This window comes from Terrapene carolina, unplaced genomic scaffold (assembly GCF_002925995.2).
Source record: "Terrapene carolina triunguis isolate 2854851 unplaced genomic scaffold, T_m_triunguis-2.0 Scaffold236, whole genome shotgun sequence".
NCBI lineage: Eukaryota > Metazoa > Chordata > Testudines > Emydidae > Terrapene > Terrapene triunguis.
The window spans coordinates 13,154,356-13,179,578 of record NW_020664587.1 but is presented as its reverse complement, the minus strand read 5'-3'; the positions used below and the strand labels follow the sequence as shown (position 1 = coordinate 13,179,578).

At 60.3% G+C, this 25,223-nt stretch overlaps 1 protein-coding gene across 1 annotated transcript in view; it reads right to left on the bottom strand.

Annotated features, from left to right (window-relative positions):
- Window positions 1–25,223, bottom strand: part of ADGRB2 (adhesion G protein-coupled receptor B2) — a 96,996-nt gene that overhangs the window by 40,757 nt on the left and 31,016 nt on the right. Inside the window, exons 3-6 of the mRNA XM_026657202.2 lie at window positions 13,402–13,485; window positions 9,927–10,091; window positions 4,495–4,659; window positions 873–1,037 (exon numbers count right to left, since the gene is read on the bottom strand). Of these exons, the coding sequence (XP_026512987.1) occupies window positions 873–1,037; window positions 4,495–4,659; window positions 9,927–10,091; window positions 13,402–13,485 (579 nt within the window). The remainder of the gene's footprint in view (window positions 1–872; window positions 1,038–4,494; window positions 4,660–9,926; window positions 10,092–13,401; window positions 13,486–25,223) is intronic.

Genomic DNA, 25,223 nt, shown 5'->3' with positions numbered 1-25,223 from the left:
CCATAGTGACGCACGGGGATCCCCCGACATGGCACTGCCTCTCACACACACGGCAATGCACAGGGATCTTCTGCTGCAGCATCGCTGCTCACACCCACAGCGACGCACGGGGATCCCCACCCCCTGACACGGCACCGCCGCTCACACCCACAGTGACACACAGGGATCCCCCTCAAAGGCATGGCACCACTGCTCACACCCATAGTGATGCACGGGGATCCCCCCCCACAGGCATGGCACCACCGCTCACACCCATAGCGACACACAGGGACCCCCAGCCCCCAACAGGGCACTGACATCCACCAGAATGCATGGGGACCTCCCAACGTGGCACCACTGCTCACACTCAGAGCGACACACAGAGACCCCACCCCCAACGTGTCACTGCCACGCACACACCCTGTGACGCACGGGGATCCCCCGACACAGCACTACTGCTCACACCCAGAGCGACACACGGGGACACTCCCCGACGTGTCACTGCCGCTCACACACCCTGCGACGCATGGGGACCTCCCAACGCGACACCACCACTCACACTCATAGCGACACACAGGGACCCCACCCCCGATGTGTCACTGCCGCTCACACACCCTGCGACGCACGGGGATCCCCCGACACGGCACCATTGCTCACACCCAGTTACTGCAAGGGGGCATTTACCCTCCCAGAGGTGCTCCTGCTCTCCCCCTAGAGTCCCTGTGCAGGCGTTGGGCCCCAACATGCCAGCACCTGCCACATGTGGCCTGGTCTGCGCCAGAGCAATGCCCAGCACCGTGTCCCCAACCTCTCTGAGCTCTGACGCCCTCCCCGTGGCCTGTCCCAGCTCCGCCCAAGCCCCCCCGCCCCCACACAGCGCGCAGGAGCCTTACTTGGGCAGTCAGGGCTGGTGCACTCCCTGGCGTCGGCGTGGGCTCCTTTGCACTCCGCCCAGCCGTGGCCCGAGACGCTGCATTTGCGCGTGCGCTGCTGGGTCCCGTTGGAACACGACACCGAGCACCGGCTCCACGAGCCCCACTCCAGCCACTGACCTTCCACTGCCGGGGAAAGCACAGGAGAGAAGGTGGTTAGTGCAAACAGGAGCTCGGGGGGTGGGGGGCAAGGGCAATTCCTCATAGCCCCGGTTTCCAGATCCAGGCACGAACCTCGTCCTCCCCTATCCAGTTATGGGCTTCGGCAACACATTGGCAAAGTGTGCATCACGTCCCCCTCTAGTGGCTGGCCAGTTAGAGGGTAACAGCCTACTACTGCTGCCAGCTAACAGCTGCGCCTAGAGCTGAAACACTAGCTGCCTGTGTTGTGGTGCTCAGGGTTCTGGGTTCGCATCCTGCCTCCCCGCAGTGGTTACGGCAGTGCCGCCCAGGCAGGTGTCACCAGGACTTGGCCCACTCTGAAGAACGGGGTGGTGGCTACTGTTCCCCATGCACCAACGATGCTACCGCTCTGCAAAGTGCTGCCGGGTAGCCGCCTGCTGTGGGGCTCTGGCGCTTATGGCGAGATGGGACAAGGCTCTCCCAGCACCCAGGCTGCAGCCATGGGAGGCACATGTTGCAGGGGGACTATCTGCCTTAGCCCCATGAGTGGTCCTGCTGCAGTGGCTCAGTGGATAGCAGGCCACGGCACAGTTCCGCCTGCTCCCAGCAGTTTCTTTCCAGGAAACGTGGAGGGCAGGTAGGGGGTGTCTGTGGGCATCAGCACAGCTGTGCCTGGGGACCCCGGGCTGAGATGCGTGAGCAGCACGGCAGAGCTGAGGTGCATCAGGAGAGCGGAAGGATCCTGCCCTGACTACGCCTCCCCCACACCAGATGAGCAGTGAATCCTCCCGCTAGCCCTTAGCAGGGACCTTGCTGGGGGCGCAGAGCAGCTGCGACTTCTTCCACTCCACAGCCGCCTGCACTGGTTTCCCAGCGGCTGCACGAGCTCCGAGCCAGCCTGGATCTTTCCATGGGGTGTCCTGGAGCGTTCACGAGCCGCCCTGTGCCATGCAGCACCGGGGGAGCTCCAGGGGCAGCAGGCTGGCTCTGCAGGAGCCCCCGCAGGTTATCTAGGCCCCCGTCCGCCTCCTGGCTGATGTGAGCCCTGAACTCCCCGCCCCTGGCCCCACCAGTGTCCTAAAACCATCGCCATGGAAATGCAGCGGAGCCGCTCGCTGGGAGCAGGAAGGAGGGAGAAACTAACCAATGCGGGGCTCAGGGATGGCCCCGGGGACAGGCAGCCCGGGGCATGGATCTGGGAGACAGGCCCGGCTCCTACACGGGGCAGCGTGCAGGCTCAGAAACCAGCGAATACATTTCCTCCCCATCGCTCTCGATGCGCCCCAGGCCCCTGTCGGGATAACACCGCTATTCCCCCGCCCCAAGGCTGGTAGCAGCCTGTCTGGCCCGTCAGCCGCCCAACAGGGCAGGAAAGAGTCAGCTGCTAACCTGCTGCCGCAAAATCAATAACTGAATAAAAGAGAGAGCGAGCGAGAGGGAGCGAGCGCGCGCTCTCGGCCAGATCCGCAGCTGGTGTGACCACCACCGCTCACTCCAGTGGAGCAGGGCCCTTTGACACCAGTGGGTCTCTGCCTCCCCTCATTCCCATTTCCTCCTGCTGGCTCCTGGTGGGCACCGTGGAGCTCTGGGAGGGTTCCCACCCTGGCACGCCATCCCCCGCCCTGGCCACTGCCCAGCTCGGCCCAGGAGGGAATTGCTCGTTAGCCCTGGACACAAAGCTACTTACAAACGACCCGCCTGCAGCCTGCCTGGTGCTGCTACTCGCCAGCTTCCCCCCGACAGAGATGGGCGACACCCGCCCATCACGCTGGGTCAAAGGCAGAGCCCGGAGTGACCCGCTGGCAGCCCAGGTACTGTGGGGCAGCAACCTCCGCCCCTGGGCCTCTGAGCGAGGGAGACACCCAGGAGAAATGAACAGTGTGCGGGGGGAAGAGCCCCCACGTCCCCGATCTCTCGGGGGGTATCCCAAGGGGCCGTGTCAGGACTCAGCACGGAGATGGGGGTTCCACAGAAAGGGGGAACCCCTCGTCCTCTGCTTTCCCCTGGCCAGCGACGGGGTGGGCAGGAGTCGCCGCTGACGGAGCTACACGCTGCCCCCGCTTTAAAGCAGCAGGTACAGATGGGGCGGCCGCTGGCAATTTCACACCTCGGCTACGTCCGCCTGCAGCCCCCGCCCGCTGGGGAGCTCTGGCTGCCGAAAGGGAACTGACAGCAAAGCCCCCTGACAGGACAGGCCCAGAGCCTCCCCGTGCCTGGCACCGTTCCCAGAGGGGGTCTACTTACAATCTCAGCTGGCCCACGGTATGCTCTTGCCCCTATGGGGCCCTTTCTCTGATACCCCACCCCCCCACAGCGCCTGCCCCATGCGTCCCCCTTACTCTGCCCTATATTCCCCCTCGCCCCATCCCACAACTCCATTCTTGCCCATGGAGCTCTGCCTACCCACATCTCGTGCCTCACTACAGCCACATCACATCACCCTCCTTTGCCCCCGCACATCCCTCCTCCAGCGCCCCAGGGCCCTGGGTGCTCACGGTGCGCCACCCAGACGTCTCACAGTCCTGTCTTCTCCCGTTCCTCCTCCCCAGCCCCTGGGGCTCTCCCCCTCCCCACAAGGGGCTGGAATCAAGGCTGCCCCCTGGGGACGCTCAGTGCATGTCACGTGCATCCCATGCACCCACAGAAATGCCACTTGCTGAGCCCGCCGGGGCCTCGGCCAAGCGGCCACATCTAGTGAGACGGCAGCGTTTGCTATCAGCCGCCGGATCACAGGCACCGGCCCAGTCACCCCAGTCGGGAGCTGGACGCAGGCCGTTCAGCCCCAGAGCTGGGGAACCTGGGCTTTAATGTTGGCGGGGGCTGTCTGTCTAAGCTGGAGTCACGTACCCCCTCCCGCAGTCACCCCAGCCGCCCCCTTCGCACTCACACCTCGCTCCCCTGGGTCACACCCCGCCGGCCTCCTTCTGACCAATCTCCCGTCCGAGTCCCCTTCCAACCCACTCTCCTAGCTCAGGGGAGGGAACAAATGGGCACGCCGTGTCTGCTCCCCAAATCATCCCTCTCCAGCACGACACCTGCATCCCGTGCCACAGCCCCCTCAGTCCGCCCCCCTGCGATCCCCCCCCCACACACACACACTGCTCCTTGCACGCCGAGCCCGCGTGCCGGCTAGTGGATAGCCGAGGGGCGGCCAGGGGACGAACAATGACCTCCATAGCTATCTCTCTAGGCTATTCCCATGGGAACCTAACGCACAGAACATCAAAAGTCTTTGCATTCGATTTCAGTCCAAGTTGGGAACCTAAATACCTTTGAGGATTGGAGCCTAAGTGCCCTGAGACCACCCAGGGAGGGGGGCTGCCTTTTCTGAGCGTGGCATGGGGCTGCCGCCGAGGGCGAGGCCACCCGTGGGCTTCGAGGGACGGCCAGGGAAGGCAGGCAAGCAAGAAAGCCGAGCGGGAAAGCGCGGAGGAGAAGAGCCAAGGAGCGAGTTACTAACCAGGGCAGATTGCGATATTGCAGGGCTTAGTCTGCACCTCGGGGCCCTCGCAGGCCTTCCCGCCGTGCTGCGGGGCTACGCACTGCCGGGTTCTCGTCCTGGCCCCTCGCCCGCAGGTCACGGAGCACAGACTCCACGGGGACCACTCCTCCCACAGGCCGTGCACTGCAATACAGCACACAGCAATCACGCCTCCGGCCCAGCCCGGGCCCAGGCCGCGCGCAGCATACGGCATGGCGGGGGACGGGGATCGGGGGCGCTCCGTCCCAGGAGTGCAGGCCCGCACCCAAAGCAGCTCCCCCACGGCAGAGGGAAGGGCTGAGCTGCTGCGTGGAAGACCTGGAAATACTTGTGAAACGGGGGGCTCAAATCCCACCGCGGCCTGGGAGGCATCACAACCCTCGTTCTACGGGTGGGGAAATTGAGGCACAGAGCGGCGAGGTGACTCCTCCAAGGCTACACAGTGAGTCAGTGGCAGTGCTGGGAACAGAACCCAGGAGTCCTGACTGCCACTTCCCTGCTCTGACCACTGAACCTCTCCTCCCTCCCCGGGGTGGAGGTTTGGGTGGTTGGTGCCTAAATGCCCTAAGTCCCACCCCCCACCCCAAGGCCTCAGCAGGCAAATCAGAAGCCGCCACCTACCATCCCGGCCCCTTGCTGCACCACCCAGCAGATCCAAGTGTGGGGAGTGTTATTCAGCTCTGCCCCCTACAACAGAGCGTCCTCACTTTGGATCTATGCGGCGGGGACAATGGGAGGCAGGAACGTTCTCGAAGATTGTAAGAAATGTTAAGGTGGCGGGGGGGCACAGAGACAGCGGAGGAGCGAGGGTCTGTCTCCCACACAGCCAGGTCAGACTCCCCTCTAGTCCCTAGTCTCACCCCCAGCCCCATTACCGTACACCCCCTAGTATAACCTCCTAGCTAGAGCAGGTTAACCAAAGGCAGCCTTTTCCTTAGGGCTGATTTCAAAGGGAATTTTGGCGGCGGTGACAGCGAGGTGGGGCCAAGCGTGATTAAAAGATACCGACGAACACATGACATGGTGGGAAAGCAGCAGAACCCAAGGCCCAGGGGATCTTTGGGTGATGGCCGCCACACCTGGGGTCGAACCGGGGACCTCCTGAGCTAACCGCATGAGTTGCCACAGCTGAAGTCAGGACTCCTGGGTTCCATTCCCAGCGCTGCCACTGACTCGCCATACACCTTGGGAGGAGTCACTTCACCTCTCTGTGCCTCAGTTTCTCTAGCTGAGCCTATAACAGACCCACATTCTCTGTGGACAATGCACAGGGGTGGCAGTGTAAAACGCCCCCCACTGGGTTACAATGGGCACCTAACGCCCTTCAGGCCTGTCTACACAAGAAACTAATTTAACCTAAGGTGTGAACCGAAACCGATTTAGTGCAAGCCCCTACTCCAGTTTCGCTTAAGTCGATTAGGAACAGGTTTAGTTGCACCAAAATAACCTGAAATCAGACCATCCACATGTGGCTTTGCTTCAGTTTAACTAAACTGGTTTCAAAACCTACACCTCTCCCCCGATAGAACGCTGTCCTCAGGAGCCAAAAAATCTGACCGCGTTATAGGTGAAACCGTGTTATATCGAACTTGCTTTGATCCGCCGGAGCGCGCAGCCCTGCCCCCCGGAGCACTGCTTTACCGCGTTATATCTGAATTCGGGTTACATCGGGTCGCATTATATCGGGGTAGAGGTGTATTTAGATTAATAAAGTCTCAGGCTAAAGGGGACCTCTGTGAGCCTCTGGCCGGCCCTCCTGTGTAGTACCAGCCCGAGAAGTTCCCTGAAATAAGTGCAGCTAGTGGCACCTTCCCCTGCAGACAAGGCCTTGAAAAACCACCTGGATGTCCAGCTGCAATCCAATGCATGTGGATGGATCCACGTGGGACCCCACTGGCTACCCCAGGGCCCTGCCTAGCCGTGAGAATCCAGCCACAGACGCCAATGGCAGGACCAGACACCGATCGGGTTACAGGGCCATGGCCTGCTTGGGACTTATAAAAAAAACTGGTTAATTTTCAAAATTCCAGTTTCTGGTTTTTAAAAATAATTCAGGTTTGTTAAAAATAAAACAGTCAATAAAGGAACTATTGCACTGGTGGGCGGGGGGGGGGGGGGTTTCCTGCTCCTCCACTGATGTTTATAGACCACGGTGAAACTGACGAACCATGGAGGGGAAAACAGCGAAACCGACTAGATGCAAAGGGCCAAGTTTCCACTGGCTCCACACCTGCAGTCAGAGCCAGATTCGCAAAAGCCCTCAGCACTGTTCATCCCTCACCCAGGACGTCAGGTGGGTGCTGGTGAGTGCTGGTCCCTTTGGAAAAACTGGCCTAAAGTGCACAGGTTAAACAAGCTGGACTAAAGAGAGAGACGTCCCCACCCTGCAGCGATCTCTAGTGTTCCCCGGGACTAGCAGGCTCAGCGTTTTCAGACAGAAATGGGATTTTTGGGCGGGTTGATGCTGTCCCCTCATCGCCTTGCCCTCGCCTGTGCCCAGTGCTAATAGAAACGCTCCCACCTCTTCCACCTCTTCGCTCTGAGGGACCGAAAAGCATTTCGGAAAGGCGGACTGAGCTTCCCAAGGCCCTGAGCGGGGAGTTGGGGAAACCGAGTCACAGCGAGGCAACGTGACTCGCCCAAGGTCGCAGAGGGAGCCAGTGGCAGAGCTGTGAATAGAACCCAGGAGTCCTGGCTCCTGCTCCTGGCAGACGTGGGAAATAAGCGCAGCTCTCTCAGCCCGCCCAGCTCTAACTGCGAGGCAACGCTCTCCTATTGCTGCATGAGCCGAGAAATACGATGTCATGGCGGGGCGGGGGGAGGAGGGCAGCCCTTGTGCTTTACGTTTCCATGGCTCTGCCTGCAATGTCAACATCTCGCCCATCTTCAAAGCCTTTGCGAAGCATCTTTAGCCCTCAGGGAAGCTCGGAGCTTTCTGAGGATCAAACAGCCGCTCGGAGGGATAACCTGAAAGGGCCGGGAAGATGAGGAAAAGACGAAGGCAACCGAGCCATCACTGAGATAAAAGCCTTCGGCCTGGAGAAAAATCTCATCCTGGACTGGGGGAGGGGACACAGCCAGCGTCAGCGGGGTGTTATGACATCACTAGCAGACTCTTTCTGCCCACGCTGTCATTTTGCAACAGCCGATAAGCTCCCAAAGGGGGCCAGATGAGACCATCAGATTAGACAGAGAGAGAGAGAATCCAGCTGCACAGAAGCAAAGGCCCCGATCCTGTAATGACCTTGGTTCCTACATCTCAGTCCAGGGTTCTACCCACTAGGCCGCACATGCCAGGCCGGCTGAATTAAAGGCCAGGCTCCCCAGCCCCCAGGCTGTGAATCAGCCAGTTTAGCACGTGCGCTGGCCTGGACAAGGCCCCTGAGCAGGCAAGCACCACATCAGTCACAGGGCTGCAGCGGGACCAAAGTGGTGCCTGGGTCTCGTGCTGCCCCCTCACCCCAGCGTCCTTCCCAGCCTTGGAGCCCCAGACCAGCGCCACGCTGGGCCCAATCCTACGTGGTGCCGAGCATCCCCAGCTCTCTGCTGACATCCGTGGGAGCGGAAGCTGCTCAGGGCCTGGTCTGCCGCCCCTGGCAGTTCAAGGGGCTGCCTGCGCTGCTGGCCGCTGAGCCCGAGCCGAGATGGATCACTGAGCTGGCTGGGACAGGGGGCCTGGGTGCGTGCCAGGCAAGGAGACTTACCCCCACTCGGGAGAAGTTGCCCATCTCCTGAGCTCCCAAAGACAACAGCACCCCAGGTGGTGGCTGTGCTAGCCCAGTACGTAGCCAGGGGATCGGGTGGGTCTGTACTCGGACGGCCAGGACATAGCGCTGTTTTTCGCACGCTCTCTCGAGCAGAGCATGCCCGGGTACATCTACCCGAGCAGGGAGTCACCCTCCAGGCTGCTATGTAGACATTCCCTGAGTGTAACAGCACCGAGATGTCCCCAGCAGCCAGGGAACCTGCTCCCAACAGGCTGGCCATGCACAGCCAGCACTCCAAGCTTAACGTGCTGACTACCTGCGCTCTAACCAGGCAAGCCGGTGCCAGGGATACGGGGGCTACAGGCACCGTCCTTCCATACCACTGCACACACCATCTCTATGGGATCCAGGCAGGTGCCGTCCTCTCCCGATTGAATCCCTCCTTCTACCCAGGCAAACACTCGTTCCTACCCTAAAATGCCTTCCTCCCTGCTGGGGCCCTGCAGCGGGGAGAGACAACCTGGCGGCAGATTGCTGAGCGCTTTGGCCAGGTCGCCAGCCCTGGGAGTTTCAGTCTGTGCCCAGGTTCAGTAAGGGAGGATCAGGGCACGCTTGCCTCCTTCCCCACTCCCCACTTGCAGGCTTTGGTTCTGCCCTGTGGGTGAAGGGAGCTCGGCCCCATGGCACTGCTTGAGCCTGCGCGCAAGCGTAGCAATGGTTTTTTTGTGGGTGCCTGTCTCCACTCGGAGCTGGGCTGAGAACCCACCTAACTCACCGCACCAATGTCATCATCAGGATCATCGGCTTAGAATATCAAGATCCCGGCCGGTCAGCGTAACATTAGCAATAAATACATCCCACTCACGCACGTCAGCGCCTCGTGCATGAGGCCAACGTTCAATCCTACAGAGGTGTCCCCTGGGGGACAGCATATGGGCTACACCGCATGCCCTGCATGTCCCTCACTCAGGCCACAGGACTAACTACTCTGGTGTAAATGAGAAATAACTTCTCCTGACCGCGACAGAGTCACATCAGCGTGACCCAGCTCAAAGCCCGGCTCCGCATCCCCTTTGACAGCTGGATCAGGCTCTATCCCTGCCCACTCTGCACTGCCCCAGGACAGAATCCCCGCCCCGTGCCAGCCCCTCGTGAGGGGCCACAGGGCCGGGGTCTGCTCTCGCACGCCCCAGGTCAAGTGGCTGTCCTGGAGCCAGTGGCGTTTCACCCCCTCTCCAGCTGAGACCAGGATCCAGTGGGTGGATCCCAGAGCAGGAAAGGACAGGAGTTTCTCCCTTGGCCCTTAGGACGTCCTGCCCCTGCTCCCCCAGGGGGGATGGGAACAGCTCTCGGGGTGGGTGGGTCACCCACGGGGAGGGAGACCATCACTCCAGCTCAGGAAGAAGGGCAGAGAAGCCTAGGGCCACCCCATCCCTACCACCAATTCATCATCAGGGTCCTGAACCCCACAGCTCACCTGCCCCGCAAGCTGGGTGTTCACTGAGCAGCTTGGGAGCCCTGGGGTCACCCTGCAGCCTGGGACGGGCGGCTTTGCTCCTCCTAGCAATGCAGCATCTCTGCACCGCCACGGGGCCAGTTTGTGCCCGTGGCACAGCCGGGTGAGGGGTGGGGGTAGGGGGCCCTCGTTATGAAATGGAACGAAGCGCCACAACTCCCCCCTCCTCACTGCCTGCCCCCCTGTACCTGGGCAGGTGGCGGTGTTATTGCATATCCGCGTCTCCCGCAGCAGCCCGCTGCACAGCGTCCCGTAGGGAGACGAGACGCAGGAGCGTGTGCGCACCTGGGAGCCCTGCCCACACGTCAGGGAGCAGACGCTCCACTGGGACCACTCCTCCGCGGCGGGGTCTCCTGTGGGGAGAGAGGGAGAGACACGCGTTGGCCAGCCGGCCTCCTTCGAAACGCAGCGCGCCCCCCGCCAGACACCCACACATGCACGCAATGCACAACTGGCCTGCGGAACTCACTGCTACATGAGGTCACCGAGCTTAGCAGGGTTAAAAATAAAGGGACTGGACATTTATCTGGAGAGGGAGAGGAGCCAGGTTTACATTGGGGAGGCTTAATAAACTTTGGGACGGGATCAAAGCCCTCCTGCCCCAGGGCTTGACCTAACCTCTAATGGTTCTAACTAACAGGAATCAGGAGGGAATTTCCCAGGGGGGCAGGTTCTCCCGTAGCTGCAGGGTTTATTCCTCTGAAGCAGCTGCTGCTGGCCAGTCGGAAGCAGGACACCGGGCCCGGATCGGATCCAGTCTGGCTCGGTTCCTGGGAAAGCTCCCTGGGCAGTGGTGGTCGGGCCGGAAGGCCCAGCAGCTGTTTGGCTGTGCGGGCCCAGGTCTCCATCTCTCTTTCTCCCGTGAGCAGGTGTGATATTGACATTTACAACAGTCCGGCCCTTATTAAGCTTGATGATCCGTTTGAAGTTATTGGACAGGCCAGCTGTAGGGATATCAGTTTAACTTAAGAGGGAACGTAGGCAGGAGGCATGGGACGGGGATTATTATTTCCTGGAGACAGAGAGAGCGGAGATTAGCTGGAACGGGCTTCCCAGCGAGGCGCTCACGTAATCAGTCAAAAATTAAAGGGGGGGATAGAGTTCTGGGCTGTTATTACTCATTACAGGCTGGGATCTGCTCTCAGCTCCATCGGTGTCAATCAGAAGTAACGTCACTGAAGCCAGTGGACTCAGCTAGTGAAAATCAGCATAAATACTGATCTCAATGGAGCCGCGCTGATTTACACCAAGTGGGGATCTGGCCCGCTGACCTCAATGGAGCTAGGCCAACTTACGCCAGCTGGGGATCTGGCCCACTAGATGCAGGGCAGCATGGGGTCCGGCACACCTCCTGTTTCGCTCCATGGTACGTGCACGCTGGTGTATTATCTGGAGTGGTTTACTGTCGTAGGGTTGCTGGGCAACAGTGGGGCTGTGCCCTCAATTTACAGCAACTGTAACAATCCATGGCACCTAGGCAGCACCTTTAATCCATGTATCTCAGGGCCCATCGGGTTGACTATCAGTCATTTGTTATTGTAGGGTTGCGCATACGCATCACTTGGTTGCTATGAAGCTCCTGGGCAGGAGCACTGGGGCCGTCCACACCACTGCAGGGCTGGACGCTGGTTTGTTATTGTAGGGTTGCCAGGGCTGCAAACACTCCTGTAGTGCTGTAGAGGTTCCAGTCCCAAACCGGGAGCTTTCACTTACTCACAGTTCAGTGTGTGTTCACTCAGCATCTGGTTCTGTTCAGGTCTCACAGCCAGCGAGACACCCAGACAGGATAATAAGGGCCCGATCCTGCTCCCAGGAAAGTCAATGAGAGTTTGGCTGCTGTCTTCCACGGGGACAGGATCCAAAGGGGCCGGGAGGTGTCTGCCATAAGGCCCAGCCTGTTGGCAGGCATTGATCTCACTGGCGGAGGAGGAGGGCTCGTTAATGCCAACCTGGGTACCAGGAGGACGAGCAGGAGCTGGGACAGAGGAAGTCCTGCGAGGGAAAGCTGATCCTGCCCCCTACCAAAGCCAGCTGCAAAGCCCCCTTGGATTCCAACAGGGACAGGATCGGGCCCCTACCCGGGAGCGACCTCCAAGCCTTGGGCATGGCAGGATCCGAGATCCGCAAGCCAGACTCACTGCACCCTGATCACTCCTGCTGATTCCGGCTCCATCCAACTTGCCAGGCACGGAGCAGCCCAGAGCGCATCAATCAGGGAGTGGGGAACAAGAGGCGCTCAAATGACCCAGTTGAATTCGCTAAATAAATACGTTTGAACTAAACAATGAATAGATTTTTTTTTTTAATCCTCTCAGGAAGGTGCAAAGAAAATACAGACATGGAGCAAATTAAGTGGGCGCACGGGCTGGGAACAAAGGATTTCGCTCCATCTCCGTCACCGGTGCTGCTGCTCCAGAGACTGCGCAGGGCATGTGTAAATGGAAGCCAGGCCGTTGTTTTTAAACTGTCAGGGTTTTCTTCTTAATTAAAATGCACAGAACTATGATCATCCCTGGGCTGATTTATGGGACAGCCCAGTGGAGAACTGGCTTCCCGTCACACGTAGCCTGCTGCAGAGTGCTGCTGAGGCTGGTCGTTTTTGCCCCTGCTCCACCCCAGAGGTGGCTGCCTTACAACGTTTAGCATTCTGAGAGCACTTTCATGTTCGAAGAGCGGTGCAGACATGAGCTAATTATACCGCACCACAGCCCGGGGAGGGAGGGAGAAAAACAGTATCGCCCCCTGGGTATTTTTTGTTTTTACACACGGGGAACTGAGGCAGAGGGGCAGCGGCCCAGATCCTCAAAGGTATTGAGGCGCCTAACTCCCAGAGTGACGTGACAAGGCCACACAGTAAGTCAGTGGCAGAGCTGGGATTAGAACTCAGGGCCTCCGGCTTTTTTTAGAACCACCAATGGGGCCCAAACAACAAGGCCCCATTGTGCTGTACATATTATTATTCATCATGTTTATTATGGTAGTGCCCTGGGACCGTCCAAACTCATTGCGCTAGGCGCTGTACATACGCACGGCGAGACAGGGATAGAACATACAAGAAGCCGATGGGAAACCGAGGTGCCGAGAGATGAGGTGACTTGGCCAGGTCACTCAGGGTGTCAGTGGCAGAAAAGGGAACTGAAGCCAGGCCTGCTGGAGCCCAGTCCAGTGCCCAGCACACTGGGGCCCTGGTCTCTGACTGGGACTCCTAGTAATACAAATAAATCATCATCATCAACCCCCACTATCCCTCGGGGCAGGTTGGGTGGGGCCCTGGCCCTACCGTCTGGCTAGAGAAGTCCTACAGCGCTTGGCTCTGGGCCAAGCCTCTTCCACTCCCAGCAAGCGCCACCGGCAGCTGCTGCGTTTGCTTAGGGGCTGGCAGGACTCAGGGAAGGGCCAATGATGCTGGAACGTCTTCCCCAGCCTGCAGGTAGATTTGTTGCCTCCAGGGGAGGCTGCAAGTCTATTTCCCCCAGATTTCCTGGGGGGAGCACACGCCTGTGTGTGCCCGGACATGATGCCCCACAGGGACTGGCTGCCAGTGCTTCTCCGGCCAGCATTGTGCAGGGCACGGTACCTCCCCAAGGAGCTCGCGCCCTGGCTACCCATCCCCGGTTTTAAACACTGCCTCACCCACAGAACCCGCCCTCCCAGCACCGTTACCTGTCTGGGCCATATAAACCCCGGGTTCGTCCGCCGACCTCGGCCACTGAGTTTTCACCTTCTGATTCTCTTCCACATCATCGCCTGAAAGGAGGAGAGTGAGACGCTGGTGAGAAAGCGGGGGGGGGGTGTGTGTGTCCATGACCTGGCCGACAGGAGTCCGGGGCTGCTAGAGGGGTCTGTGAGGGCTGCTCACAGCAGCCCTACACTGGGGGAATCCTCCCCCCCCCCCGTCACTTGGGGGCCCTTCACTCCATGGGACTGGGGGCCAGAATCGTATTATTATCCCCATTTTACAGACAGGAACACAGGCACAGAGAGATTTCCACAATTCGTCCGTGGTCACACAGTGAACAGGGGGCAGGGCTGGGACGAGAACCCAGGAGTCCTGATTGCCAGGCCTGTGCTCTCGCCACTAGACCAAAGCCCTATGTGCTTCCCTTAATTCTTCCCCCACAGCTCCTCCCTCCCCCAGCACACAGACCTCGCGCTCGGTGCCGGGCTGGAGAAGGGCAGACAGGCGGGGAGAAGGCTAAGCCACCTCCAGATCTCTGAGGAACGTTCCTGTCCTCAGCCGCAGACCTCACAGCTTTTGCCCTGGCCAAGGAACTGCAGTGACCTGTGCACCTCTAATACACAGCAGCACACCCCCCTACGCCTCCGACCTCACTGCCTCACTGCAGGGCACTGCCCCCTGCTGCAGCATCACTGCACTCTGCCTCTGACCGCACTACCCCGCTGCAGGGCACTGCCTCCTGCTGTAGCGTCACCACCCTCAGCCTCCGACCTCACTGCCTCACTGCTGGGCACTGCCCCCTGCTGCAGCATCACTGCGCTTGACCTCTGACCGCACTGTCTCACTGCAGGGCACTGTCTCCTGCTGCAGCATCACTGCGCTTGACCTCTGACCGCACTGCCTCACTGCAGGGCACTCCCCCCCGCTGCAGCGTCACTGTGCTCTGCCTCTGACCGAACTGCCGGGCTCTGCCCCCTGCTACAGCGTCACCGCCCTTAGCCTCCGACCTCACTGCAGGGCACTGTCCCCTGCTGCAGCGTCACTGCACTCTGCCTCTGACCGCACTACCTCGCTGCAGGGCACTGCCCCCTGCTGCAGCATCACTGCGCTCTGCCTCTGACCGAACTGCCCCACTGCAGGGCACTTCCCCCTGCTGCAGCGTCACTGTGCTCTACCTCTGACCAAACTGCCGGGCACTGCCCCCTGCTGCAGCATCACTGCACTCAACCTCTGACAGCACTGCCCCACTGCAGGGCACTGCCCCCTGCTGCAGCGTCACTGCTCTCTGCCTCTGACCGCATCACCCACGCAGGGTGCTGCTCCCCCACTGCAGCGTCACTTCACTCTACCTGCAACCGCACTGCCTCACTGCAAGGCACTGCCCCCTGCCACAGCGTCACTGCACTCTGCCTCTGACCGCACTGCCTCACTGCAGGGCACTGCCCCCACTACCCGGGCATATAGCCTGCATCTCAGTACACCACCCACTGCCTCGTGTTACCATTGAGCAGCATTCACAGCATCCCAATCCATCACCTCACTGCAAGCTTCTGCCACGTTCTGCTCACTGGCCGCCTCTCGCTCCATCCAGCTCTGAGCTGGCACCACGTCAGGACCAAGCTGCGTGTGTTCAGGCTGGACTGGGCTGGGTTAGCCGGGTGCCATGGGTGGAACAGCAGGGGGGTGGGCACAGATGCAGCGGCAGAGCTAGAGGCGTGGGGGAGGACGAGGCCTGGAATAGCAGGGGGAGCTCCAGGGCCAGACTGCGATGTATTGGCAGAGCTGGGGACCAGCATTGCAAGGTGCTGCTACAGGGCAGGTCTGAGATGCACTGATGCAGCCGCATGGGGGGCGCTTACCCAGCCCCTGCACTCACCGAGCCTGACTCCGGGCAACAGCGTTAGTCCCTTGACACTTAGGAGACCCCATGTTAAAATAAACTCTCCAAGAGAAGGCTGATCTCGCCCGTGCCGAGCTGGGCTCCCTTCCCCCTCGGAGTGATCCGATCCTTTGCACCGTCTAGTTCGCTGCAAAATCCCTTTGCGGATCCCTGAGATTTCATCTGGTTTGCCCGCTTCCCTCTGGAGGCCAGGCAGCCGGCAACGCTCATTTCTGCAACGGGCAGCGCCCCCGTGTCCCAAAGCCACCGTGCAATGGATTTGAGGCGCTCCCGTAAGCACATCCACTCCGGAAAGCAGGCGCACCAACGCCCGTTCTCCAGGTGCTAACCACCCGGCCAGCCGGCTGCATGCTCACAGTAGTACTTCACTGCGGTAGCGCAGCCCAGCCCTGGGCCCTCACCACCCATCCCGGCTGCTCCGCCCGTGCCCCCCACGCGCCCCGCTGACTCGGTAGCCGAGAAGGGGGCTCCGCCCGCCCACCCGCCGGGGCTTGATTAGATGGCGGTGTTCTTCACTCGCCACCTAACAGATTGCTGCAGCGAGGTGCCACAAATTGATGGCTCGGCTCACCAAAAATAACAAGAGATCCATCAAGGGTGCTTAGCGTGAAATTAACAGGCATGTGGATGTGCTCATCAAAGACGCATGCCAGCCGCGCGGGGGGGGGGGGGGGGGCTTTGACTCCTAGCCCCCCCTCCCATCCCCCCCACACCCTCCTCCCCAGTCCGCTCCCTCCCCTACCCATAGGATGACAGCGGACATCTTGGGGAAAGAATCTCCTCTCTGTGCCACGGCTGGAGTGGGGGAGCACGCAGACAGGACCACGTTCCCAGCGCAGGGCTCCCTCGACCGCAGGCCTCAGTGCCGGGAGCTCTGCTGAGCAGATCCGCTGAGCTACACGTGCGACGCCGCAAGCTGGCAGCAGTAGTAGGCTGTTACATTCCTTTGTGGAGCAGCCGATGAAGAGCGACGAGGCACTCGGCCAGCGTGCAGCATGGTCCTTTCCTAGCAGAGGCCTGCCTGTGTAGCTACTGCCAGGTGCATGGGGGCACACAGAGCCCCCCGGCTTCTCCCCTGGGTGTTCTCTGAGCAGGGTGCTTCCCTCTGTGCAGCCGCAGGGGGGAGGGGGATATTAAAAAGGAGCCCTCCATGTACACACACATACACAAAGCACACGCAGCCGCACAAACACAGACACGCCGGGACATGCACTGCTGCATGCATGGACACACACACGAACACGCATAAACACGCTCATACACGTGCAGGTCGGCATACTGGCTCTAACAACCTCCTCCACTCCCATCCCGAACGGATGCTCTGGGATGGTTTGGAAGGCGTTCCCTGCACTACCCAGCCGGCTAACAGGAACCAGGCAGCACCTGGAGTTTTCACTCGGTGCGTAAAGCGCTGCCGAGCCCCGTCTGTCAAGGGGAGCGTGCGGGGTTGCTCCGCTCCTGTTATCCCATCTGGCCCAGCGCCGGGTGGTTCGGGGAGGCTCTTCAGCAGTGGCTATTGCTTTCTGCTGTGTGCACCTTCCCATCTGCGGCGCCCCCGGCACACGGCTCTGTCGCTGGCCTGCAGGTGCTTCACGCCACAGGAAACAAATGGCAGTGAGTGCCGGCGATGACACTGATGGCACGAATATCCCAGATAATGGTCCTGGGCAGAGACGCTTCGAAAGAGGAGGAAACCCCCCCTCCAGAACTGTTAGGCTCCCAGCTGCTGCCAGCGACGGCCCCAGGGCCACCACCCTGGAGAAGCGGGTTTCCAGCAGCGAGAGCTTCCCCCCAGCACCGCCCTGGCAAGGCCGGCTGGGAGTGGAGCGGTGCGAGCTTCCTAGCAGCAGTGCCCCAGCAATGGCAGCTGAGATTAGGGTAACGTGAACTTCCTCCCAGCAGTGCCCTGTGAGAACGGGGCAGCAATGGAGGGCAGAACTGGGAGTGAATCCGTTTCAGAGCCCTCCTGCCCAACCCGCCCAGCCCCACTAAAACTGGACTTGCCAGATGCTCATTCCAGGGCCTGCCCTATACCAGCATGAGAGGGACCCTTGGCCTCCCACACCCTACCTCCCCGTGGGGCAGATGCTGCCGCTAGGTGGATTAGGCACCTGCTCTGTCAGTATCTCTGCTGTGCATGAAATACACGCAGGCCGCTGACCTGAGCGCTGACTGTGCTGACTCTTATTGATGCCATAAAGGGACCCAAATTTACTGACTGTTGCTTCCGACTCAATCTAATCCGTGCCCCGGCGCGTCCCCTTTGGAAGGGCTCCTCGGAGCCGCAGGGACACACGAGCTGGGAGCCTGCGAAGATCTCCCCAGCTCTGGGGAGACTGGACGGTGGATAAAGCCACCGGCTGAGGGCGGGTCAGACTGGGGGAGCGCCGCTGGGCAGAGCCGCCAGCCTCCCCACTCGAAACGCTCAGGAATTATGAACCGCGCAGCGAGTGCCCAGAACAAATAATAAATTCACAGGATATATGAGGGCACTTTCCCCACTTACGTTCGACAAAGAAACCAAATTCAATTTCCTTTGGAAAGTACTAAATCCCGGGCTGTCGCTCTGCAGAGCTCCCCCGCCAGGGAACCGGCCCAGCCTGCCCCCTCCCCCTCGGGTCCCTCCCCTGCCACGTCCTGGCTCTGCTCCCTCTCGCTCGGGCTTTTGCCGGCGTGGCTCTGTACCTCGGGTCTCTGGCTAATGGCTCTCTGTGGAGCCGCCTCTCTCCTCTGCTGCTCTGCCCTCACAGCCACGGGACTGGGGCCTGGGAGTGAGGGAGGGGGCTGTGCCGAGGACAGCACTGGCAGGAAAGAAAGAAAGAAAGAAAGAAAGAAAGAAAGAAAGAAAGAAAGAAGACCGGGATGAGGGAGGAAGACCAAGCAAGATGGACCATTCCTAGGGTCATCTGCTGGGGCCCTAATTTCTCCACCGGGTGTGAGTAACAAGCAGAGACGCCTGTGCACACAGGAAGCCGGAGAGGTGACCCAGGGGAGCTGGCAGGAGGCCCTGGTGCAGGAGCACGTGGTGACCCCACGGCAGAGCCTTGTTCCGTGGGCAGCACAAGGCGAGGAGCAGAGGGGACAAGGTCCCACGGGAGACGATTGGCTCCCAAGTTAGGAAACGGCAGCAGATTCCCTCCCCAAATCACGAGCGAAGTGACCCAGCTGCCTCCGCCAGCCCTGGCACCCCAGCCTGGGAGCAGCAACGCAGGCACCTGGTATCGGGGCTGCCAAGACAGAACTGATTGGCCATAGGAGCCGCCGTGCTCACGAGCTGGAGAACTACCAGGGACGCCGTGGCGGTGGGTCTCTGTCATTTTGATCTAAATAGTTTAACATGCAGGAAAATCACACACCCAGCGACCTCAGCTAAGTTCATCCAGCCTCGCAAATGCCTTCCATGGGTCCCACTGGATACTTGGACTCTTCACGCCCTATCCTAAAGCAATGGGACTGTTAAACAGCTACTGCGCTCCGCCCCAGAGGTGGCTGCATTTCAGTGGCGGGAAAAGCCAAAAGATTTGTCTATAGATTAGAATGGACAGACAGAGGGGAGTTCTAGTCTGCTACCCTGAATTGACGGGGGTTGTGGGGCGTATTGCAGGGCGGAAGTTGGCCATGGCGTATAAGGAGCTAGAAAACGCCAGGCAGAAGCAAAGGAAGGTAAAATGGTGCAAAGGGGGAGCGATCCCCCGGGACTCTCCAGCCGCTGCGCCCCGACACAGGGGGCGGAACAAACACAACATGACCGTGATCGTCCACATTTGCTTAACCAAAACCCTGGCCGGGCAAGAGCTGCAAAAACCCTCACGCCACGACTGCGATTGGAACAGACACAATAATGCACGGCAGAGCCCCCCTCGACTGACCTCCGTGCACCCTATAAGCCTCCCAAAAACTGTCCCCCCAGAGCTCCCCCAGATGGGGGCCCCAGAGCTCCCCCAGACAGGGTCTTCCAATGCACCCCATAGAGCTCCCCCCGACTCCAACTGCCCTGCACACACCCCACAATGAGTGCCAAGCAGCCTGCTCCAGCTAGGCTCTCGGTTCCCCGCAGGCAGGCCCGTTCAGACGGCTTTCACAACAGGCCCCCGTGTGAAGTGCTGGAGCCCGGAGGTATCTGCCTGTCCCCCTGTTTATCGCCATCTGCCCTCTCCTGGCTCGCTCTGCCTGGGGCTGTCATCAGCCTCCAGGGAAATCTGCTCACTTTTCACCTCCTGCACTAAGGGGTGCGATCACTGAACGAGGTGTAGCTGGGAGGCTGGGAGTACCTCTCCCAGCCCTGCAGACCAGCTCTGGGTGGCTCGAAAGCTGGTTTCTCCCACCAGCAGAAGTGGGTCCAATAAAAGATCTTACCTCCCTCACTCATCTCTGCTCAGGGGAAGGCAGAGAAGCACTTAATGCTGACACCAGAGCGAGCCCCATGGGACAGAAGGCAAGTCAAACACACACCCCGTGCTCCCCCCACCCTTCCCACCGGCTAACGCTCCCCCAGGAAGGAGGGGGACTGAAGAGAGAAGAGCTAGGAAGCTGCCCAGCCACTAACAGCCTGTTCTCTTGGGCAGCCGGAGATATTAACACCCAGAGGCCCCACCGCTCTGAGCATCTAGCCTGGCTCCCCAGGTGACACGGGCCAGAGCATTTCACCCGGCGACTCCTGCCGCCCAGCAATGACCCTCCGCAGTGATGTAGGTGATGGACAGAGCCAAGCGCGGCCGGCCAGCCTAGCGGGAGATCTGTCTGCCGCCCGATCCAGCCTGTCATTGGGGTATCTGAGCCCCTCCTGCCCAGCACTGCAGGTATCCTCACATCCCCGCTGAGACAAGCCAGTATCATCACCTCCTATTTTACTGATGGGGAAACTGAGGCAGACATCGAGCAAAGAACTGTACCCGGTCACACGTGTCCCAGCCCACGGCCTTGCCCACACGGCCAATCTTCCACAAGTAACGTGGCTCTGGCCACTTCCTGGGGATTGCACCTAGCCCACCCCATCAGGATACGTCTCCCTTTGGTCCGTTCCATCCGCTCATCCACCGCCCAGTCCCGGCTGCCACCTGCCCAAATCTCACTCGCTTCCCTTCTTGTTCATCGCCCTTCCGAAGCCAGTTCCCGGCAGCGCGGCGGTTGCCATGGCTACCCAACAGCTTTCAGCCACCTCTGTTGTAACCTGCTCGGCAGCGCTGCGGTCTCCGGCGGGGGTGGTGGGACTGGAGGACAACCACAGCGCCCAGCAGGATTCGCACTCAGCGCTCCGCCCCCCAGCATGCTGGCCCCGCAGGCGCGTGGGGAAGTTTGGTCTCCCCCACCGAGACGAAGGGCTTCACGTCCCAGGCTGCTGGGAGCACACGGCCCACCTGTGAGCCTGGACCAAGAGAGGAGGCAGCTGGGGGGTGGACGAGGCCCGTCCTGGCCATTCACCCTGCTGGGGGCTGCCATGTGGCTCCCAGTCCAGCATCCTCTCCATCGCACCTCGCCGCCCGCCCCTTCTACGCCTCCGGATCGGTGCCTCCCCCTCCCCATTTCAGCAGCAAGTGGACCCGAACATTCAGAGCAAACCCGAAGCAGAATGCGCCGCGCTCAGCTGGCTCCGACACGGAGCCGCCAGAAACACACCGGTCCATGTGCCTGGGTGGCTAAACTAGACACTGGCCCACGCTCGCTCCACGGAGCCCTGGCCCGGGAGCCCCCCAGGGTTAGCAAACCCAGCTCCTGTTCCGCCTGGGCTCAGCTTCCACCCAGGGAGCTGCTGGGCTTCGGTTCCCATGGGGACTTTCCAGCCCCTGTGCAGCGCTTTGCCGACCGGGGCTGCTGCAGAGGGCAGGGCTGGGGTCCCTTGGCAGCCCCTTCCCCCCTGCTCCCCGCATGTGATGCTTCCTTTGCAAGCACCAATGTTTTCTCACCGTGGCACAGACCCTGACTGTGCTCAGGAGGGAGCCGGCCGTGAACAGCTCCAGGCGTGATCACAGCTAAAATGCCCCCCCCCCCCCCCCCACACACACACAGCTTCTCCTCCAATCTCCCACTCACGCTCACCCACAGCCTCTGGGCTGGCACGGAACTTGCCAGGTTCCTAGGGATGATAAAGCTCCGTGCAAACGTGGGCAGCGCACGGGTGCCGGAAGGAAGCGTGTGCATGTGCAGCACAGGCAGGGTGAGACAGCAGAGTCAGAGAGAGGGTGGGTGTGCACGCCCACGTGCAGGGAAGGCTGGCGGAGTGCACGTGCGAGTGTGGCTTTGTGCTTGCCCAGGAAATGAAGGCCCGTAGCAGATCCTCCACCGAGAGCCTTCGGCCCTGACACAGCAGCCCAGACCTGTCCGGGGACAGGGCACAACCAAGTAACGACGCGACAGGCAGCTGCAGGCTCACCACCGAGCCCCGCCCCAAAGAGCTCCTCCCAGCTCCCTGCACAACACCCCCGGGGGCTGGTAGCCAGGGTGATGGGCCCCACAGCTCTCGGAGCCGGTTTCCAACCCCCGGAGGAGCCAGGCCTGGTCCCATCGGGAGCACACAGGACCGGGTGATGATCCCCCCGCAGCCCCAAGGGGATCAGAGGCAGGCCAGGGGGAATGCGTGGCTCCAGCTCCCTGGAGGAGGCCTGAGGAGATCCCGGCTGGGCGTCTGCCAATGCTGAATCAAAGCCCAGCATTCAGCCCCCCGGCCCAGCCTGCCATGGAGAACCTAAAAGGCAAACAGGGGGCTATTCTTAGCAGCATCTCCATGCAGCCAGGACTTGGGGGGATGCCAGGTGCGAGTCCCGGCTGGGGCAGGCTAGCGGCTACCCCCGCAACCTGCCACCTTCAGCTACAGCCCAGCGTTCGGGAGCATGACCAGCTCCGTCCTCTCATCTGCTGGGATGCCCGCTGCTTTCCCAGCCAGGAACAGGCAGGCTTCCCGCTGCAGGGCACTGGAGTGAGACTGGCATCTCTGTCGCCAGCTGTGGCCTCACACGCATGCACACACACTCATCACACACACACACGCCCTTTTCACACGCTTGCTGACACTCTAACAACAAGCTGGCGGTTTATCAGCCCTAGCATGTCAGTAGCTCTTCTCCCCCCAGCTTAACCCACGTCTCGGTCAGTTCCCGGATGCGCTGTCCCCTGCTCTCTGATTGTGCATAGAGAGGCTCCCGTGCATTCGTGTTTGTGTCCAGGTGTGTGCCTAAGTGCACAAAAACACACCCAGCCATGAGTGTCTGAGTGTGCATGAGACCGCGCACTAGCATACAGCCATGAAAGGAAAGTGCAGAAGGCGGAGGAGAAGATGCATAAGCACATGGGAATACAAATACGTGCAGCAGCAAGCCAAAGAACACACATGGGCAAGCTGGAATGTGTGCGACAACGTGCACAAGTGTGCAGTTATGCAAGGTTGAAGAACGTGCACGAGAGTGAGGGAGCCATAGCACGCACAAGTGTGCAAATGTGAAAAATGACGTGTCGCATGCAAGAGCGAAGGATGTGTATGTGTCAGCGTGCCATGCCACGGACATGTGTGCAAATGTGAAAGACAGCGTGCAAGCGTGTGAGAATGAAGAGCGTGTGTGAGTGTGCACGGACGTGAGCACACACGCGTACGTGAGTGTGCAGGAACACGCGGCGCTCCTAGAAAGGTGGGAGCGCTGATCCGTTCATGAGCTCTGTATAGCAGAGGAGTTGCGGAGCTGCGTGAGACGGGAGGACAGGGTCACAAACCGGGCCCTCAGGACAGGTGTGCGAGGGAGGCAGTGGCACTACATGCCAATGCCCAGCGATATGCCAGTCCGGTCATGTCCCAAATCCGGCAGCCGATCCTGCGAGCAAAGCTGATCGGTCTGGGCACCACATACTGGCACCCCAGCTCAGCCCGGGCTGTTGCATGCTCTGCGGTGCGAGCCGTCAATGCGCTCCCAAGGCCCTGGCTGTCTCCAGCAATCCCTGCCAACCCTGCCCGTGATGATCCTCTGCAACTTCATCTCTACAATAACATTTTACATCCAGGTGCCTTGTGGGTTTAATTGAATGTCAAACATAATCTGGCGAAGGTAACCGAGTTCAGGCAACTGCCCTTCCAGAACAATCACCGCTCGGGCACTCACAGAGACACTGAGCCTGCTCACAGCAGCCTCAGAGATCCCCAGGGGGCGCGCGACACGGGCGATCGTGCCATGCAGCTCTGCCGGGCACCCCTCCCCTCGAGGCTGCCCACCTGCATCTGGCCCAGGACAGCGCCGGCTGCTGGGGAACTGGCCTGTAGTGAGTTTGGAGGGGTCTCTGCTCACATGGCCACACTGCGAAAGCCTTCATCCCAACAGGCACGGGCTGGCAGCGAGAGACCAAGGACAGACTGCACCGTGGAGACGCCCACCGCACTCCAGCCTGCCCTGGTGCTGGAGAAAGGGCATATTCTCCCTCCCCCGATGCAGAACCTGAACCCCGAGAGATTCAGCGACTTACCCCCCGTCACCCAAGAAGCTTGAACTTTTACTGCCACTAAATAATTACTGCCTGACCCGCCCCCCCATAACGTCCCACAACTGTGAACATTTCTACACATACACATGTAAAAAAACCTGCTTACAAATAAACATGGATCTTCTCCATCGAAATTATCAACACCCGCAGGCAGAAAAAAATTCGGCCCAAGTCAGCTACCCAACAGGACAGCCGACAGCACGCCAGCCTCTTCTCACGGGGAGCCACAGGGCGCCTTTACGCTGCAAACAAAATCATAAACAAACACCGGGCAGCAAGTCTCAGGGCCTGGGGCAGCTGACTCAGGCTTGTGCTACAGGGACAAAACTAGCAGTGTCGACGTTCCTGCTTGGTCTGGACACTGAGACACCCCCACCTTGCCGGCTTTCGGAGCCCAGCAGGAATGTCTACACCTACGTTTAGCTCCGGAGCGCAAGCCCGAGTCAGGTGATCCAGACTGGGAGACCCACAGGGGTTGTTTTTGGCTGGGGTTTTGGGGGGCTTTTTGCGCTGTGGATGTAACCCTAGACAACAGGGCCTCAGCGCCCACTCTTGGAATCCCGCACTGTCCCAGGGCTGCCCGAAGCCAACCGCGGCGTTACTGCGCAGACAGCCTACAGTCCCCGGTACTAACACACAGAGGTCAAGGCAGCCTGCTCCCAGGACACACAGGGGGTGCTGGCTCTCCCAAGCTCTGTCCCCATCTCGTGGGCTCTGCGGGGCTCCAAGCGCGGATCCCCCCCCCAGGGAAAGTGGCTGCGCCAGGCCGCCGGTTCCTAGCCTTCCATCTAAATTTGCATTTGAAAAAAGCACCCCGAGATCTCCCTTGGAAGGAAGCGGTTTATAACCCCGTGGCTGGAAGAGAGCAAGGGTTATTCGGAGGGATTTGCCCAGGAAGACATTTCGCTCCGGATAGAAATGCTGAAGCCCGGTAAAGAGTAGCCAGTAATGCCCCAGGCCTGAGCCGATGAGAAGAGCAGGAAGCAGCGCCCCAGATAAGGACAGGTCCCTGCCAAACTGCTCCACCACCCGCCCAGGCTCCCGTCAGGCTGGGGGAACATCTGCGATGGCCCACGGGGCGGCTACTCCTGGCCACAGCTCTCAATTCCGGCACCAATTCGGCTCTCGCACTGTTTGATTTACACAATGCTGCTGCTCCCCTCCAAACACACAGAGCCCTCGTCAGCCCGATGGTCCCCGTTTGGAGAACTGACCCAGAAATAGGGACTAGCGCCTACCCCTTAAAGCAAGGGGCACGACTCAGCTGAGTGCATGAGCCAGCATGAAGCCTCTCTGGTTACCAGCCACTGGCCAGAGGGCTCCGGCGCCCAAACGGCGGATGCTGGTGGAGCTTGGGGAGTGGCCCACTACTGGAAGAGCAGGGGGCGCTGTGGGTCCAGACCGAGATGCACTGGTGGAGCTGGGGGAGGTGGCCCAGGGCTGGAA